The following is a 17,785-nucleotide window of genomic DNA, read 5'->3' on the forward strand; positions in this document are numbered from 1 at the left end:
GTGTGCCCCTCCAACGATGTACACTCTAAAACCACCAACGCCTGGGGACCAATAGTCACAAAGGTGATGGCCCGAGGGCATCTCGGCATGAAACCAGATGTGATAAAGAGCTGACTCCTAATGCTGTCCATCTAAAGGACAGCCAGCCTAAAGATGAGTGTCCTTTTCATATTCGGCACAGTTGGCCAAGAGACATCTTTTGAAACAATCACTATCTTATTTTAAAACAAGTATGTATTTACTAAGGAATACAAAACTTGCAATGTCTCATGGTTATATAACTTCACTTTCCTAGGATTTTACTCCGCAAAGGCTTTCCTTCCTTCCTTGCCTCATACGTCCACGAACTCCTACAAGTGCTCAACCTGCACGAATGTGGAGCGGGCCACATGCAGCATCGCGTGGTAGTTGTGTCCCTCTGAAAGTAACAATTCATTCATTTCCATCTGTCAAAGACGGGACAGAATTCTCAGACTCTTTATTCTCATATCCCTGTAAAAAGATGACATGTATGCCAACTCTTTCGACAAAAACCTCAGTAATGTCTCCAAAACATTGTCAATAGGCCAGCTGTGATGGCTCATACGTGTAGTCTCAGCACTTTGGAAGGCTGAGGCAGACGGACCACTTGAGCCCAAGGAACTGAAGACCAGCCTGGATAACAGCATGGCGAAACCCCACCTCTACAAAAAAAAACAAAAATTAGCCAGGCGTGGTGCAAATGCCTACAGTCCCAGCTACTGGGGAGGCTGGATGGGATCACTTGAGCCCGGGAGGTAGAGGCTGCAGTGAGCCATAATTGCTCCACCGCTCTCCAACAAATCAGGCAGTTGAGAATGAGCAGAAGCAGCTTACAGCAATGAACACACATGCCACACTAAACTCAACTTCTTTCACTTTAGGACTTCCCTTATTTAAACTACTTATTTATTTATTTAATCAAAGAATCCAACTCCCAGGTCCTGCAGATCACTGCTTCCACTCGTCTAGCAGGGAGATGCCGTAGGCACAGGAAAGTCCACCTGGCAGGTGTATTCCAAGGAGCCGACAAAACACCCGCCCCTCAGGAGGTCCGAGATTCTCTGCAATGAGAACATCCTTTACTCCAGCCCACTTTGGTGGGCTTTACATTTCCCCTCCATTTAAGCTTTCTTAAAATATAAAATGGGTGTTTTTAAGTCCACATTTTGCAGTTTTTCTTTAGTTTGACTATGAATGTGAGGATCAGTCTTTTTTTTTGGACACAAGTCTCACTCTGTCACCCAGGCAGGAATGCAGTGGCACAATCTTGGCTCACTGCAACCTCTGCCTCCCGGGTTCACGCCATTCTGTTGCCTCAGCCTCCCGAGTAGCTGGGATTACAGGCGCACACCACCACATCTAGCTAATTTTTTGTATTTTAGTAGAGATGGGGTTTCACCGTGTTGCCCAGGCTGGTCTCGAACTCCCGAGCTCAGGCAATCCACCTGCCTTGGCCTCCCAAAGCGTTAGGATTACAGGCGTGAGCCACCGTGCCCGGCTGAGGATCGGTCTTTTCGAACCAGCTCAAACATTCTATTTTCTATGACAGATGAACAAAATAACCTAAGAAATTCCAACTAAATAATTCTATAATAAGAAATAAATTTCCATTTTAAGTAAACATAAATATCTCTGCTGTTTGTCCAGCCTTTGCTTTTGGACCTAGCGAAGGGCACCATACACCTTCTCGTGAGCACAATGAGAATGTGCAGAGCCGAGTTGGCTGGCCTGACAACAGGGTGGGGACTCTGCTCTGATGGACAGAGTCCGGGAGAGATCAGTCCTTTGGCAACGTCCAAGAGGGCAGTGCACAGCTGTGCATCCTTCACTCTCGGGGCTTCCATTATGACTTGGCTGGAGATAGTTTAAACACATGAGGCATTCACAGAGTGAGAAACTGCTGCACTGTGTGTGGGCGGGCTGCTCTGGTATGTCCTGGGGTTTCCAATGATGCAAACCATTCACTTTCAGTGGGGAAAAGAGCACAGAATGGAAAGGAAGGAGCCGAATCCCCACAGGGACTCGGCCCCGAAAGGCTGCCAGATGACACCACGGTCCACAACCATCCTGCTGGATGACCACGTGCTGCAGACCGTTCAACTACTGTGTATCTAACACAGTGGTAACAAAGCCCATTCTTTTTTTTTTTTTTTTTTTTTGAGACAGTCTCATTCTGTCTCCCAGGCTGGAGTGCGGTGGTGTGATCTTGGCTCACTGCAAACTCCACCTCTCGGGTTCAAGCAACTCTCCTGCCTCGGCCTCCCAAGTAACTGGGACTATAGGTGCTGGCCACTATGCCCAGGGAATTTTTGTATTTTTTTTTTTTGGTAGTGACGGGGTTTCACCATGGTGGCCAGCTTGGTCTTCAACTCCCGACCTCAGGTGATCCACCCGCCTCGGCCTCCCAAAGTGCTGGGATTACAGGCATGAGCCACCATGCCCGGCCACAAAGCCTATCCTTAAAATGAAGGGAAGAACCTTCTAAATGAGAAACACAGCATCTATGAGAGATAAGAAGCCTTGTGATCTATGCCTATAATTTTAAAAAGACAGAAATAAAATGCCAGCTTCAAAAAGAGGGAAAAAAAGATTCCTAGGTAAACCTTTGCTGAACTCAGAGCAAATGCTCTATGCTCACGGGAAGATGGCCAGGATTCTGCGACTATGAGTTCTGCATTGCTGCTCATCAGCACTGCTCTGCTCCATGTGTGTGCACAGGATGCCAATCCTTCCACTGCTTCTCAACCTCAGCTCAAGCATTTAGATGCAAAACTCTCTTATGGCAGATTAAAGGGAAATCTTTCGATTTAAAATTTTAGACTCCTTGCAGTATATTTACATTTTAAATTGCTGGGATTTAACACTGGAAACAAGACATTCAAATCTTTACGAAACTCAAATGTCAACTCCACTGGCTGTACTAATTCACCATAGTATTCTCCTACTACAAGTTCTCAATAGATGTTTGTTGAATATTGAATTAAGTTTATATTTTTGTAATTAAGCCACAATGGTAGATCCTATAACAACTTCTTCTCTATCAATTCTTAGAGGTTTTCATCTTCTCATGAAAAGAAGGCCCCACTGAGCTGAACATCACAGAACAAACTCCACTGAGAGCCAGCATTATTGCAGGAAGGTGCTTGCTCCTGCGCCTACAGGCCTGCAATGAAGGCCTCTTAAGAAAAGCATGGAGGCTGGGCGCGGTGGCTCATGCCTGTCATCCCAGCACTTTGGGAGGCCGAGGCGGGCAGGTCACCTGAGGTCGGGAGTTCGAGACCAGCCTGACCAACATGGAGAAACCCCGTCTCTACTAAAAATACAAAAATTAGCCAGGTGTGGTGGTGCGCACCTGTAATACCAGCTACTTGGGAGGCTGAGGCAGGAGAATTGCTTGAACCCGGGAGGCAGAGGTTTGCAGTGAGCCGAGGTTGCACCACTGCACTCCAGCCTGGGCTACAAGAGCAAAACTCTGTCTTGAAAAAAAAAAAAAAAAAAAAAAAAAAAAAAAAAAGAACAGCATGGGAGAGTGAGTCTTTCTGGGAAGTGGCCCCGTCTATGTGGAGAGCACATCAAGTTTCACAAGGTGTCAAATGACAAAATCAATTGCAATCGTATCAAATATTTTTTCCTGTTTGTCTCTTGTAAAAAACATAGAAGTTTAACGCATTTAGAGGGGTAACCACCCCGGTCAGAGCTGGCAAACTTATTCTGTAAAGAGCCAAGTAGTCAATATCTCGAGCTGTACAGTCCACATGCCTCTTAACTCTGCTGCTTTCGAGCAAAAGAAGCCACAGACAACACAGAGTGATTAAGGATGGCTGTCTTCCAATAAAACTTTGTTTACAAAAAAAAAAAAAAAACCAGCAGGGTGGGGACTGGGCATCTGATCATCTCTGTGCTGGATGGATGCTAAAATAATCACAATGTGATTGACTTTAAAAAAGCACTTCACACTTGCTTGGCAATTAAAAAACAAAGAACAAAAATAAAACACCTTCATTTATAAGCTCAAGATCACATAGAGTTTTTTTGACATTCTTTTGATACGGTTTCTTTTATCCAAAACCCACTAGTAACTATAAAAAGGTTTTGTCTTTAAATAATCTGAAGAGATGATACAAATCCCATAGCAGCAGGAAAGCGTGCAGCCCACCTTCTTTTCGAGCGAGTTGCTCCACTCCTTCAGCAGGTTGACGTGCTGCACGGCGGAGCTGGCCTCGTGGGCCTTGATCTGCTGGTTTGTCCCCTGCGAGAGCAAAGATGTGAGGCATTCAGCGAACCTCGCTGCATTTCAAAGGGCAGAGAGGCTAACATACGACCCTAAAAGCAGCACTAAACACAAAGAGGGGAGACCTATTTGCGTCAAGTGAACAGGGAATCTCTGCGCCTAAGGAGGGCTCTGCTCAGGGCCACCTGGCTACTGCGTGCAGGTGAGGAGGCCGCCAGGAGCAGCAGAGCCAGCACCCTGCAGTGCCACAGTGAGCATCTCAGGGTTATCTCCTCATCCCTTCGGCTCATCTCAAGTGGCTTCTTATCAAGGGTTGACACTTGTAGTATTAAGAAATTAAATTTTAAACTCATTCTTGACCTATTATAAACTATTTTTCCCATTAAAATATAGTATAAGTGGAAAATGTTTAGACACCTGTAGTTGTAGCGAGATACTGCCACAACAGTCTAGTAAACACCTAAGCAAAGTAGGATTCAAAAGAATTCACTAAAGTATTAATGTGTTAGTTCAAATACACTGTATCCAAAGATGTATTGCTCTTCACCATTCTAGCATTCTTAGAAAAGTTACATACAAAACAAATACAATCTACAGAGTACATAAGATGTAGACCATTTTAGAGTCAGGAATAAGCACATGAAATTGTACTTCATATATTTAAGGAAATCATTTGTCTGAAATATAATTTGTTTTGCTATTAGAAAATTAAGAAGCCACAGAAAGCATTTTAATGATCTCCAAAACATATACTCTGTACATAGAATATTCATATATATATGTTGATATAAGTGTTGCAATATATAAACATATATATACACATACACAGAGAGAATGAATGATACTACGTACGACAGAACAGGGGAGGCTCATTCTTGCTGGAGACTAAAGCAAAGGAAGGCACAGTCATTCTTACTCTTTGGCTGTTCTCTTCCTCAGAAAATACTAAGATGCCAATCTCTCTGTACTGACTTCATAATAATGTATTGGTGCTACATAAAATATAAAATACTTTAATTGTAACATATACTGCCTCTTGATAGTTTTAAGATACATATATTTAAATGAAAACTCAGTTCCAATTCACTAGTAATCTCAGATGTGTTAAAAAATAAACAACAACAAAACACCAGATGCAGATTTCTCACACTACATGTGTGGCAGCAACAGAGACGCCCTCCCCACACTGTTCTCTGGGAGGTGTGCTCTCTATGAGCTGTGCTCCATTTTGTGTCTGTCCCCAGCTGGGGTCAGAGTCAGCACAGACATGTACCTCAAATGCATTTATGGATACACACGTGTGTGATCCTTATGGCTGTGTACTGACACACACGCTGTTGAAACTATGCTCAGTTTGATATTCACTTATATTCAGGTAACAGCTAACATTTCCATAACAATCTATCTGAAAACCCCACCAAATGTCAAGTCTACCTGTCCCATTACTAGCTGGTTTTGGATGCAGTACTTCTCTTAATGTATTAACTTCCACCTCAGCACGGTGTCTCCCTGAAGTCTCAAAGCACCACCAACTGGAAAGCGAGCATCCCACCTGCTGCACGTGGCTTTCGTCACCCATGCAACAGGGTGTTTCAGTTCCATGACAAAGAATAAGGAGTCCAGAGCTTGCATGTTAAAATGTTAATATAATAACTTTCTCTCATGGCAGAATGTCAGTGACTGGGAAGGACAAATGTCGGATACTGACCTGAAAAACGCAGCCATAGCGCTTAAAACTACAGGTGCTGGGGGCATTGACACACTCTGACAAGTGTGCACTCAACTGCAACGGGAAAGAGACGTGAGTTGTGGCACAAACGTTTGCATGAAAATGTTCAAACATATTAGGGCACAGATAGCATCTGAGCTGTACTATTAAGAATGGTGTTTATCACTACAGGTGTGTATATATCATCTGCTGCCTAGACTTCTATGCAGTAAATATACTGTCTAGTCACGTGTATACACATATACGCCAATATACAAGAATACATTTACTATAACATTTCTTAAACTTGCAGTTTCTTTAGAACAAATTGTTCAAAATGTGACATGCCATCTGTAGTGCCAGAATTTAAAAAAGAAAGAAAAAACATAAACTGAAATGCACATTTAAAGACCATAAACAAAAATTGCATGAAAACACAAAAAAATAGAAAGCATTCAGAATGCAACTGGGTCACACACCTAATATACGGTACACAAAAATAAATATATTCTCAAAGCAAGCTTACACAATGTACCATTACTCATAATACTTGAAATAAGTGCAGATGAGTTTTTCCTTCATCTGAAAAGACTTTTTCCCTCTGTAAGGGCCAGAAACTCAGGTAGCTTTTCAAAGACCTCTAAGATCAGCCTAACAATATACTCTTAATACTGTCACCTCTAACTGATGGCAGGAAAATTAGGTGGGGCTGGGAGCAGGTAACTCATTTTGCAAGAAAAAAGTCCCTTGCTCAGCTCAAATGCTGGTGAGTTATCAAATAAAAATTACTTATGATGCCCTAACAAGAGAAAAAGGAATGGAAAAGATTACATTTTAAGGACTTAGACTCATGTGTTAGGCTAATACAAATGAGGTATAGTTTGGTCTTTTTCTTTATCATGCCCCAAGACTGAGCAGAAGTTTTGTCTTTTACTGAAGAAATTCCCATCAGGAAACTCTAGGGATAGATCTTCACAGAAAACAGACTCTTTTTGGGAGGATGGGTGTGTGGGTGCAGCAGCCGGGAATGTGTTTTTCTGTGTGCCAGCACACGTGTTCCCAAGGCTCACAGAGCACGTCCTCCTGGAGGGTGCAGCTAAGTTCTACAACTTCTCAGTCTACCAGGACAAAGGCAGTCCTTCCCTCTAGGCGGATATTCACAACAGAGGGGAAAATGGATCCCTGCTGCGAAACTAACGAGGAGGGACAATGCGGGAAGGGACTGAGGGGCCCATGCGGCCACGGCTAGGGTCAACCTTCAAGGAAGGTCTCAGAGCCAGGGCAGAGTCAAGGCGGTAGGAACCTGGCAGCCTGACGCCCTTGCTGCTCCTCGGAACCCAGATCGGCTGCCCCTGCAGGAAGCGCCCACAAGGCGCATGACAGGTGACTGGCAGGGAAACGCAGCGTGAAGACTGCGCAGAACAAGGTTAATCTAAAAACTTAGAATGTATTCTTCCGGTGTCATTACTGCAATAACAAACCTGAGTGTCAACGCTATTACATGTTAAGCCAGGGACACACTGGGTTTGATATATGTTATTTTCAGTGTACTAGACTAAATTCGGTGTTGGGCCTTTTTCTAAATTGGTTTTATTATCAGTATTCTGAGTCTCAGGGAATCTACAGGAGCTCTGGAATAGGGGCAAGAATAATCTATAGCTCAATAGCACCTTTCATCAGAAACCCAACAGAAATGCAGGTTTAACAATGTTTTAAACAAAGAAATTATTGGCCGGGCGCGGTGACTCATGCCTATAATCCTAGCACCTTAGGAGGCTGAAGCAGGCAGATCACGAGGTCAGGAGATCGAGACCATCCTGGCTAACAAGGTGAAACCCCGTCTCTACTAAAAAATACAAAAAATTAGCTGGGCGTGGTGGCGGGCGCCTGTAGTCCCAGCTACTCAGGAGGCAGAGGCAGGAGAGTGACATGAACCCAGGAGGCAGAGTGTGCAGTGAGCCGAGATTGCGCCACTGCACTCCAGCCTGGGTGACAGAGTGAGATTCTGTCTCAAAAAAAAAAAAATTATTTCAACAGCACAGATTCTTTATACATTAACAGAGGATTGTCCAGTTGTGGCAATAATTTACATTTATTTTTCCCTAGCTCCTCCCAGGGGCACATTCAGGGCCCAGAGGCCACTGTCATCAGGCAAGACTTTGCCCTCACCCATCAGCTTCAAGGTCCTGGGAGGGCACACCTTGGGGAGAGTGGCTCTCTGGGCCCTCCTCTACCCTGAGTCCCTGGCCCTAGCCCCACATGGGCCCTCTTGCTCAGTCAGGGGCATGCGAGGCTGGTTCTCCCTGCTACCCAGTACCTAGTGGTGAAATTTCAGGCTGTTGAAAAATGCTGAGGTGAGCAGGTGAACCGGCTCCTTAGATCAGGGTACCACACATCCAGGGAGCCCAGCGTAGCCCCAGATGACTTCCAGAATACTAACTAAAGGAGCTCCAGGTCAGGACAGATGCAGAAACATTAAGAATCCTTGAAATTCTCCCAACTGGACATATCCTGATCAAGTGAAGTCAATGCAAAATCTACTTATCTCAAAGAAAGAGTGCCAAGGGCAATGTGAGACGTGCAACCTTTGGGGGAGGCCACACAGGGGCCCTTCTGGAAGCCCTAAAATGTGGGAGCTGTCCTCCACCCGGCATGTGTGAGCAAAACGGTTCTGAAGTGTCTCTAAGTTAATTCATGTTCTTGAGATAATCTTATAGCAATTACTATTCTATAGAGTTAAAATTGCTTTAAAAACCCCTTGTCACCTTTGCTTGTACTGTATGTAAAATATTTCCATTTTCTTAATGCTTCACAATCTTTGCTCTGAATTTACCACACTGTAGTTTTGTTTTGTTTTGTTTTTGAGACTGAGTTTCACTCTTGTTGCCCAGGCTGGAGTGCAGTGGCATGACCTCGGCTCAGTGCAACCTCCACCTCCCGGGTTCAAATGATTCTCCTGCCTCAGCCTCCTGAATAGCTGGGATTACAGGTGCGTGCCACCACGCCCGGCTTGTTTTTGTATTTTTAGTAGAGATGGGGTTTCAGCACGTTGGCCAATCTGGTTTTGAACTCCTGACCTCAGGTGATCCACCCGCCTAGGCTTCCAAAAGTGCTGGGATTACAGGTGTGAGCCACTGTGCCCGGCCATACACTGTAGCTTTTAACTGCTTGCTTCTGACTTCCAAAAAATGGCATAAGGCTTTTTACTGTGGTTTTTGTTTTTCTGCCATACACATAACTCTCACGAACTGGGAAAACGTGAGGCTTCAGCTGTGCAGGGAAGGGGACCCAGGCACGCAGCCCGGAGGACCCCACAGACTCCCGGCCGGGCCCGGCCGCCCCTACCTCGCTCCTCAGGAGAGTCTGGACGCTGCACTTGTGAGGGCAGGACACCACCACGCAGGGACAGTCGGTGTCTTCGTGTTTCTACAGAGAGAGAAAGTACTGTCAACTTTAAACACACGATCTGTCTTCCTTCAGTCCTGCTGAGATCCCTATGGGGCCCCCAGGAATGGCTCTGCTCACCATCACCGTCCCGTAAGTTATGGCACTCACATTACGTATGGCTGAGTCATCATTGTCACAGAGTGTGAGTGTCTCAGGATGTCACAGGTATCTCCAAAGATCTGGTCAGATCTGACCAGTGAGGGCGGCTTGCCTCAGAACAGTCTGCTGCTGGGGGCCTTGACACAAGGGTTCCCCGTAGCATGTCTCCTCTGTGCCAGAGCTGCTCCTGGTTCACACAGCCCCTATCATGCAATGCTCAGGCAGGCATGGCCACTCACACAGCACTCACAGCACAGGTGGACAGTGGAGCTGGGGACCCAGCTGGTGTCTGCCTCTGCTGGTTGAGAGACAGAGGGTTTCCCTTGGCCTCTTAGTTTGGAGTCTGGAAATGATGCTTCCCAAGTATGCGAGAGCAGCATGACCTACTGAGTATTTACATTACTAACCTAGAACCTTAATTACTAACCTACATTACCTTTAGTCCATAGAAAATTGGGTTAAGTTTTGGGTTAGGCCTTCTCTAATAGCACAAACTTCATCTTTGCTAAGGCTGGATGATGGTGACTGTTAAGCCCAATCCCATGGGCACCTGCTGGGCGCCTGTCCACGAGCAGAGCAAGGGCAAGGACTCCCCACAAGGACATCAATTGCAGGGCCCCTGGGGAGAGACTGATGAGGAAGAGCCAGAGACGGAGCCACGCTGAACAGTCCCTGCTGAGCAGGAAGACTGTGGCAGTGGCTTCCCGGTGGCCACAGGACGCCTCAATCCTCCCCCATCCATCTTTTCAGGTCTTCTTTTGGCCTCCAGTTATGTTGCTGTTCCGCTGAAGGAACTGGGGAGGCATTTGCTGAGAGCCAGAGTCTGACTGGCGGGTCTGAGGGCCAAGGAGGGCAGCGGTCCACCCAAGGGAAGCTCATCCTCGGAACGTGGTTGCTCCTCTCCCCCAGGAGCTTGCTTTCCTCGGCATGTTTCTAAGGCCCAACTCTGCGGGCACCCACGGTGGTTTTGTGGCAGAATAGGGATGGAGCTCGGGGCAGGGAGGCTGAGGAAGAAGGGAGTGGAGGGCAGCACTGTGGCCAGGGAAGAGAAGGCCACTCAATATCTTTCTGTGTTTAACTTTCAACAAGCCCACACCAATCTCCACTCCCAGGATCGCGGGGATGCACGTTTCCACACCCTCGCCAATTCTATCGCACAATCTTTGGCAATCTGATACGTAAAAAAATGGGGTAAGTGGGACCTGCAATTCTTTAGTAATGTGTGGTTAAGCACATATATATATGCTTTTTTTTTTTTTGAGACGGAGTCTCACTCTGTCGCCCAAGTTGAAGTGCAGTGGCGCAATCTTGGCTCACAGCAACCTCCGCCTCCTGGGTTCAAGCAATTCTCCTGCCTCAGCCTCCAGAGGAGCTGGGACTACAGGCACACGTCACCATGCCCAGCTAATTTTTTGTATTTTTAGTAGAGGAGGGGTTTCACCATGTTGACCAGGCTGGTCTCGAACTCCTGACCTCAACTGATCCACCCACCTCGGCCTCCCAAAGTGCTGGGATTACAGGTGTGAGCCACTGTGCCCAGTCTTAAGCATATTTTTGATATTAATCATTTCTATTTCTCTATTAATCATTTCTATTTCTTTTCCTGTGAAAAGGCATTTTCACAGCTTTTGACTACTATAGTGAGTTCAATAATGTCTTCCAAAATTCATGTCTATCTGGAACCTCAGAATGTGACCTTATTTGGAAATAAGATTTCTGAAGATGTCGTCAGTTAAGACGAAGACACCCTGGTGTCGGGCAGACCCTAAATCTAAAGACTGCCACCCTTAGAAGAGGTGAGGACATGCACTAGGAAGACGGCCACGTGAACATGGGGACAGAGGTTGGAGTGGTGCAGCCATGAGCCAAGGAAGGCCAAGGACTGCTGGTGGCTCCAGAAACTGAGAGGGGCAGGGAAGCCTTCTTCCCTACAGTTGTCAGAGACAGCAGGGCCTTGGTTTTGCATTTCCAGACCCAGAACTATGACAAGATAAATTTGTTTTTTTGCAAGCCACCAACTTTGGGTTACTTTGTTACAGCAGCCAAAGGAAAATAACACATTCATTTAAAAAAAAACCCTGAATCTGCTGCTGATTTTTTTTCATTTGCCTATTAATGAAATCAGTCCTATCTATGAAATTAAATGTAATTCTGATACACACAAGCATGTATGTGCACACACGTGTGAGTTGAAAAGCACAGGCTGGGTGTGGTAGCCCAGCACTTTGGGAGGCCGAGGCAGGCGGATTACCCGGGGGCAGGAGTTTGAAACCAGCCTGGCCAACATGGTGAAACCCCGTCGCTACTGAAAATACAAAAATCAGCCGGGTGCAGTAGCGGGCACCCGTAATCCCAGCTACTCGTGAGGCTGAGGCAGGAGAATCGCTTGAACCTGGGAGGCGAAGGTTACAATGAGCCGAAATCGTGCCACTGCACTCCAGCCTGGGCGACAGAGTAAGACACTGTCTCAGAAAAAAAAAAAAAAAAAACAGCATAACTACATAGTGAACACTCATGAAGCCAACACCCAGGTCCAAGAGCATGACTGACAACATCCATCTACTGCATCTACCTCTCCCATCTCACCCTCATTCTCCCACAAGGAGTACCCATTAAAACCACAACTCTGAATTTTGTATTTCTGCTTCTAAAAATTTTTCACCATACATATGTGTGCCAGATGAAACACTGTTTCATTCTGACTGTTTTTGAATTTTGTTAACACAGAATTCTACCATAGGAGTCTTCTGGACTTGGCTCAATATTACACTTCTTAGACTAATCTGCCTATTGCCAACAACTGCAGGCCCCTAACTTTCACTACCGTATGACACATCTCCCTGTCGTATAATAACACTGTAATACAATTTCCACCCGCTGATGGGTGCTCCGGCTGTTTCCAGATTTCTGCTGCTCTGGTCACACCTGACATTTCCTGGTGTGTGTGTTTCTCCTACACATCCAGGAGAAGAACTGCTGGTTAACTGAGTGCCTGAATGTCTAACCTAGTAAGATACTGACAACTGATTTCCAAAGTGGTCAAACCTACAGACTTCTACCATGTATGCTTTCCCATAGGGTGAGATCTTTATCATCCTGATCTTCACAAGTTAACAGAACTGTTTAAAGAATGATGGTCCAGAATTTCTAGATTAAATCTAAAAGGTTTGTTTCCTGACACTTTAAATTATGCTAACCTATAAATTTAAAAAGTAATAATAAAACTTGAAAATAGCTGGCATACTGTATATACTACAGTTTAAACGTAGAAAAGAAATCCTTAGATGAACTGCAATGGTCCAGGGTTTCGATGCATCCTCAGCACGTTTTATCAACACTGGATGTTGTGACACACCACAAAACATAGGGAGTGTAGGAGAATTAGAATGACCTGGGCTTTAGGTCTCCCTACATCAGGCCTGTTCTTCCTAGAAATAAACTCGATGAAGGCCTGAGGGGATGAGAATAAGGGTGTTCAAATTGAAAAAAAAAAAATATGTGGGAATCAAATCACATCACTGAAAAGACAGGTGGCCTAGGGCAAGTCACAGAACCAGGCCTGCAGCAAAGGCAGCCAACCAGCAACTGCTGTCCCCTGGTCAGGCTGAGAGGCAGGGGCAGACTCACTGGCATGACCCCAAACACCCGTGCTTGCTGAAATGTCTGCAGGCCCTGAGAGAAGCTGACACACACCTTAAAATGCACTCTACTATCAACACTGCCCAAACGGTTTTCAACTTGTTTCATCTCAAGCATGTAGTGCGATTTATAAGGAATATTTGCACAACGCAGGCCCCAAACTTGCTCATTATCATTCTATACTTTCCATCTATTCTCTTTCTCCCTTGTCTTCAGCTGACAAATTCAAGGCCCAGATCAAATGAAAGGCAACCTCCTCACTAAAGCCTTCCTTGACACTCAGGCTAAGCTATTACAACTGATCCTTCCTTGTTGGCATGTCATTAATATTACAGTCCCAGTACTTCCCATATTAACATGACTTAAACTGTACATCTGGCTGTCTCTCTCATCAGACTGCAAACTGAAGGGGAGAGTGCAATTTATTCTCTTGTGCGTCCTGAGCAACCAGGGCGGGGTCTGGTGCCATTTTGTGAATCTATATGCTCGTGCTTAAAACCTGACCTGTTACAGCCTCATCTGGTGTTCAGAGTCAGTTACTTATATGGTGTTTAACGGACATACGCTACGATTCCTTCTTAAACAAAAATCAGTTGTTGGATTCTATTCTGCAAATAAAGGTTAACTGATTCTGGCAAGAAGCAAAGTATAACTTTGATAGCTATATATTTATTTTAAGTTCCAAGGTACATGTGCAAGATGTGTGGGTTTGTTACACAGGCAACTGTGTGCCATGGTGGTTTGCTGCACAGATCAATCCATCACCTAGGTATTATTAAGCCCCGCATCCATTAGCTATCCTTCCTGATGCTCTCTCTCTCCTAACCCCACAGGCCCCAGTGTGTGTTGATCCCCCAAATGTGTCTATGTGTTCTCATTGTTCAGCTCTCTAAGTGAGAACATGTGGTGTTTGTTTTTCTGTTCCTGTGTTAGTTTGCTAAGGATAACGTCTTCCAGCTCCACCCACATCCCTGCAAAGATGATCTCCTTCCTTTTTTTTTCTTTTTTTTTTGTTGTTGAGATGGAGTCTTGCTCTGTCGCCCAGGCTGAAGTGCAGTGGCGCAATCTCGGCTCACGGCAACCTCCACTTCCCGGGTTCAAGTGATTCTCCTGTCTCAGCCTCCCAAGTAGCTGGGATTACAGGCATGTGTTACCATGCCCAGCTAATTTTTTTATTTTTAGTAGAGATGGGGTTTTACCATGTTGGCCAGGCTGGTCTTGAACTCCTGACCTCAGGTGACCCACCCGCCTCAGCCTCCCAAAAGTGCTGGGATTACAGGTGTGAGTCACTGTGACCAGCAGATCTTTTTTTTTTTTTGAGACGGAGTTGCACTTTTGTTGCCCAGGCTGGAGTGCATGATCTTGGCTCACCGCAACCTCTGCCTCCTGAGTTCAAGCGATTCTCCTGCCTCAGCCTCCCAAGTAGCTGGGATTACACGCACCTGCCACCACACCTGGCTCGTTTTATTTTTTTAATAGAGATGGGGTTTCTCCATTTTCATCAGGTTGGTCTCGAACTTCCAACCTCAGGTGATCTGCCCACCTCGGCCTCCCCAATTGCTGCGATTATAATAGGCGTAAGCCATGGCACCCAGCCAATCTCCTTCCTTTTTATGGATATACAGTATTCCATGGTATAGATGTACCACATTTTCTTTATCCAGTCTATCACTGATGGGCATTTAGGTTGATTCCATGTCTTTGCTATTGTGAATACTGCTTCAATGAACACACATGTACATGTATCCTTATAATAGAATGATTTATATTCCTTTGGGTATATACCCAGTAATGGGATTGCTGAGTCAAATGTTATTTCTGCCTCTAGGTCTTTGAGGAATTGCCACACTGTCTTCCACATGGTTGAACTAATTTACACTCCCACCAACAGTGTAAAAGCATTCCTTTTTCTCTGCACCCTCGCCAGCATCTGTTGTTTTTTGACTTTTTAATAATCGCCATTCTGACTGGCATGAGATGGCAACATATTAACATATGTAAAGCCTGAAGTCTTGTTCATTAGGCATGTGTCTCATTCACTGAAATTTAACAACTGGAGGAATTATTATTTTCGTTCTAGAGATGGGGTCTCACTTTGTTGCCCAGGCTGGTCTTAAACTCCTGGCCTCAAGCAATCCTCCTGCTTTGGCCTTCCAGAGTGCTGGGATTATAGGCATAAGCCATCATGCACAGCCTGGAGGAACTACTTGACTCCAAAAAAAAACTACTGCTATTTTCCAAAGGGGAGGGCACAGTTCTTAAAAGTTCTTTTTTTTTGAGACAGGGTCTCACTCTGTCACCCAGGCTGAGTGCAGTGGTGCAACTGTGGCTCACTACCAGTCTCAAACTCCCTGGCTCAAGTAATCTTCCTACCTCAGCCTCCCTAGTAGCTAGAACTACAGGTGTGCTTTAGCACACCCGGCTAAATTTTTATTTTTCACAGAGGCAGAGTCTTGCTATGTTGCCCATGCTGGTCTCCAATTCCAAAGCTCAAGTGATCCTCCTGCTTCAGCCTCCCAAAGTGCTGGGCACACAGGTGTGAGCTACCACACCCAGCCTCAAGAGTTCTTAGTAACTGGAAACATCTGAAGTACCACACAAGAAGATGATTTCACAATGGAAGAAAGACATGGACACAGGAAAATTACATAAAGCAAGGCAAATTCAGAGATTATAAAGTATTTAGTTGGTGCAAAATTAATTGCCGTTTTTGCCACTACTTTTAATGGCAAAAACCGCAATTACTTTTGCACCAACCTAAGACCATAAGCTTATCTTTCATACAACTCATTTCATAGAGAAAAGCAAAGGAAACTCTCCCTAAATTTTGGTCATTAGAACTCCACGGCTGGGTGCGGTGGCTCATGCCTATAATCCCAGCACTTTTTGGGAGGCTGAGGTGGGCAGATGGCTTACGCCCAGGAGTTTGAGACCAGCCTGGGCAACATGGCAAGACCCTGTCTCTACAACAAATACAAAAATTAGCCAGGCATGGTAGCATGCACCTGTAGTTCCTGAGGTGGGAGGATCACTTGAACCTGGGAGGCAGAGGCTGCAGTGAGCCGAGATTGTGTCACCGCATTCCAGGCCTGGATGACAGAGTGAGACTCTCTCTCAAACAAAACAAAACAAAACAAACCATTCCACAATATCTACCAGGAACTGGATGATGGCCCACGCCCTGGCTGAGCTGCCCTGGTGCCTCCCTTCAGTCACTTCGTGGCCAAGCCCACCCCAGCCTCTCAGCAGCCTCTGAGGGCATGCCCAGGCCCCCACGAGCTCTGTCCTCCTCTCCACTCGCTCCAGCCCCATGATCCTGTGAGCCACCAAACTCACCCACATCTGTAGCCTGCATGGCTCTACTCCCCATTCTCCCCCAAGCCCATCACCCTCCACTCACTGGGCACCCCCTCGGCAGGACACCTAGGTTCTCCACAGGCACTGGGCGTCACCTTTACCTCATACCCCACCTGCTGGCCAATCCTACCGCCCTACCCTCAGGCACACCCCAGTACAACCTTCCCCAACCCCAGCAACACCAGGCCTTGCCCCGGGGCTCCTCTCACCCTCCCAGTTCTGGGCTGCCCAGTGCCTTTCCCTCACCCTCTGGCTGCTCCACTGCCCTGACCTCTGGCCTGTGTTCCATACAGCTCCTGAACCCCACAGCCCTGCCCGTTCCAGCTTAGGGTCCACATGCTCCCTCACTGTCCCTTGACTGCCTCAGAGAAGCCAGTGCTGATCACCTCTCTTCCCTTGATGTCACCTGATTTTTATTCACAGAACTGATCATTACCCGATGTTACACATTTGTTAGCATTTTTTCCCACCAGAGGAGCCTCACCACTAAGTCCCCAGCTCCTGGAAGACTGCCTGGTGCACAGTAGGTACCCAATAGGTGTTTGTTCAACAAATGGATTGTTTTGGAAGTGTGTCCTCCACCCCCAACATCTCTGCTTTCCTCTTTAATTCACCCACTCACCCACACACACACACCCACATTCACACACCCCCACTCTCCCACATTCACACTCACTCCCACACACTCACCCCCACACACACCCACATTCACTCACCCCCACACACTCTCACCCCCACAGAAACACACAATGCAAAACTGTGCCAAAGTAACCGAAGTATGAGAAGCTGTCTCTCTCCAAGATAAACAGCTGCATTTCAATGCTGTAGGACAAATTAGCCTGTTGTAAGTGATAGTTATGTCACAGAGCTGTAATAAGACCAGGCAATCTATCAACATTTTGAGGCAATTCCCTAGGATAAGTTAAAAATTTTACCTTTTTTGAATTACTATTCATTTTTTGACACACTAAATGATAATCAAGGCAATGGAAAATGTTAACTACATAAATCAAAATAGGCAAAACAAAGCTTAATTCTGAAATAAAGTCGGATTAAAAAGTGCTACTTACTCCTATCTTTTCTCTTTATTCATATTAGAATAGTCATTAAGAAGCTGTACAGTGGAAGAAGTATATATTAATTGAGCAGAAGGCCTGTGGAACGGATTAGCTATGAGCTGAGCGGAAGGCCTGTGGAATGGGTTATCTATGAGTTGAGGAAAGGCCTGTGGAATGTATCATATAGGAATTGAGTGGAAGACCTGTGGAACGGGAGGACCCACA

At 45.8% G+C, this 17,785-nt stretch overlaps 1 protein-coding gene and 1 long non-coding RNA gene across 7 annotated transcripts in view; one reads left to right on the plus strand and one right to left on the minus strand.

Moving 5' to 3' along the window:
• TRAF3 (TNF receptor associated factor 3) overlaps positions 1-17,785 on the minus strand; it is a 133,316-nt gene that overhangs the window by 15,929 nt on the left and 99,602 nt on the right. For 4 of the 6 annotated variants that reach the window (XM_030803942.1, XM_030803940.1, XM_030803941.1 and 1 more), the window contains 3 exons: positions 9,306-9,386; positions 5,961-6,035; positions 4,178-4,270 (listed from right to left, as the gene is read on the minus strand). In XM_030803942.1, coding sequence (XP_030659802.1) covers positions 4,178-4,270; positions 5,961-6,035; positions 9,306-9,386 — 249 coding nt within the window. The remainder of the gene's footprint in view (positions 1-4,177; positions 4,271-5,960; positions 6,036-9,305; positions 9,387-17,785) is intronic. The other 2 variants (XM_030803943.1, XM_030803939.1) reach the window with 1 other exon arrangement.
• On the plus strand, positions 5,458-17,737 carry LOC115832497. Its single transcript, XR_004028014.1, has 3 exons — positions 5,458-5,470; positions 10,936-10,940; positions 17,652-17,737. It is a non-coding gene; the product is annotated as an uncharacterized LOC115832497 (long non-coding RNA).

Source organism: Nomascus leucogenys, chromosome 22a (genome assembly GCF_006542625.1).
Source record: "Nomascus leucogenys isolate Asia chromosome 22a, Asia_NLE_v1, whole genome shotgun sequence".
Lineage (NCBI taxonomy): Eukaryota > Metazoa > Chordata > Mammalia > Primates > Hylobatidae > Nomascus > Nomascus leucogenys.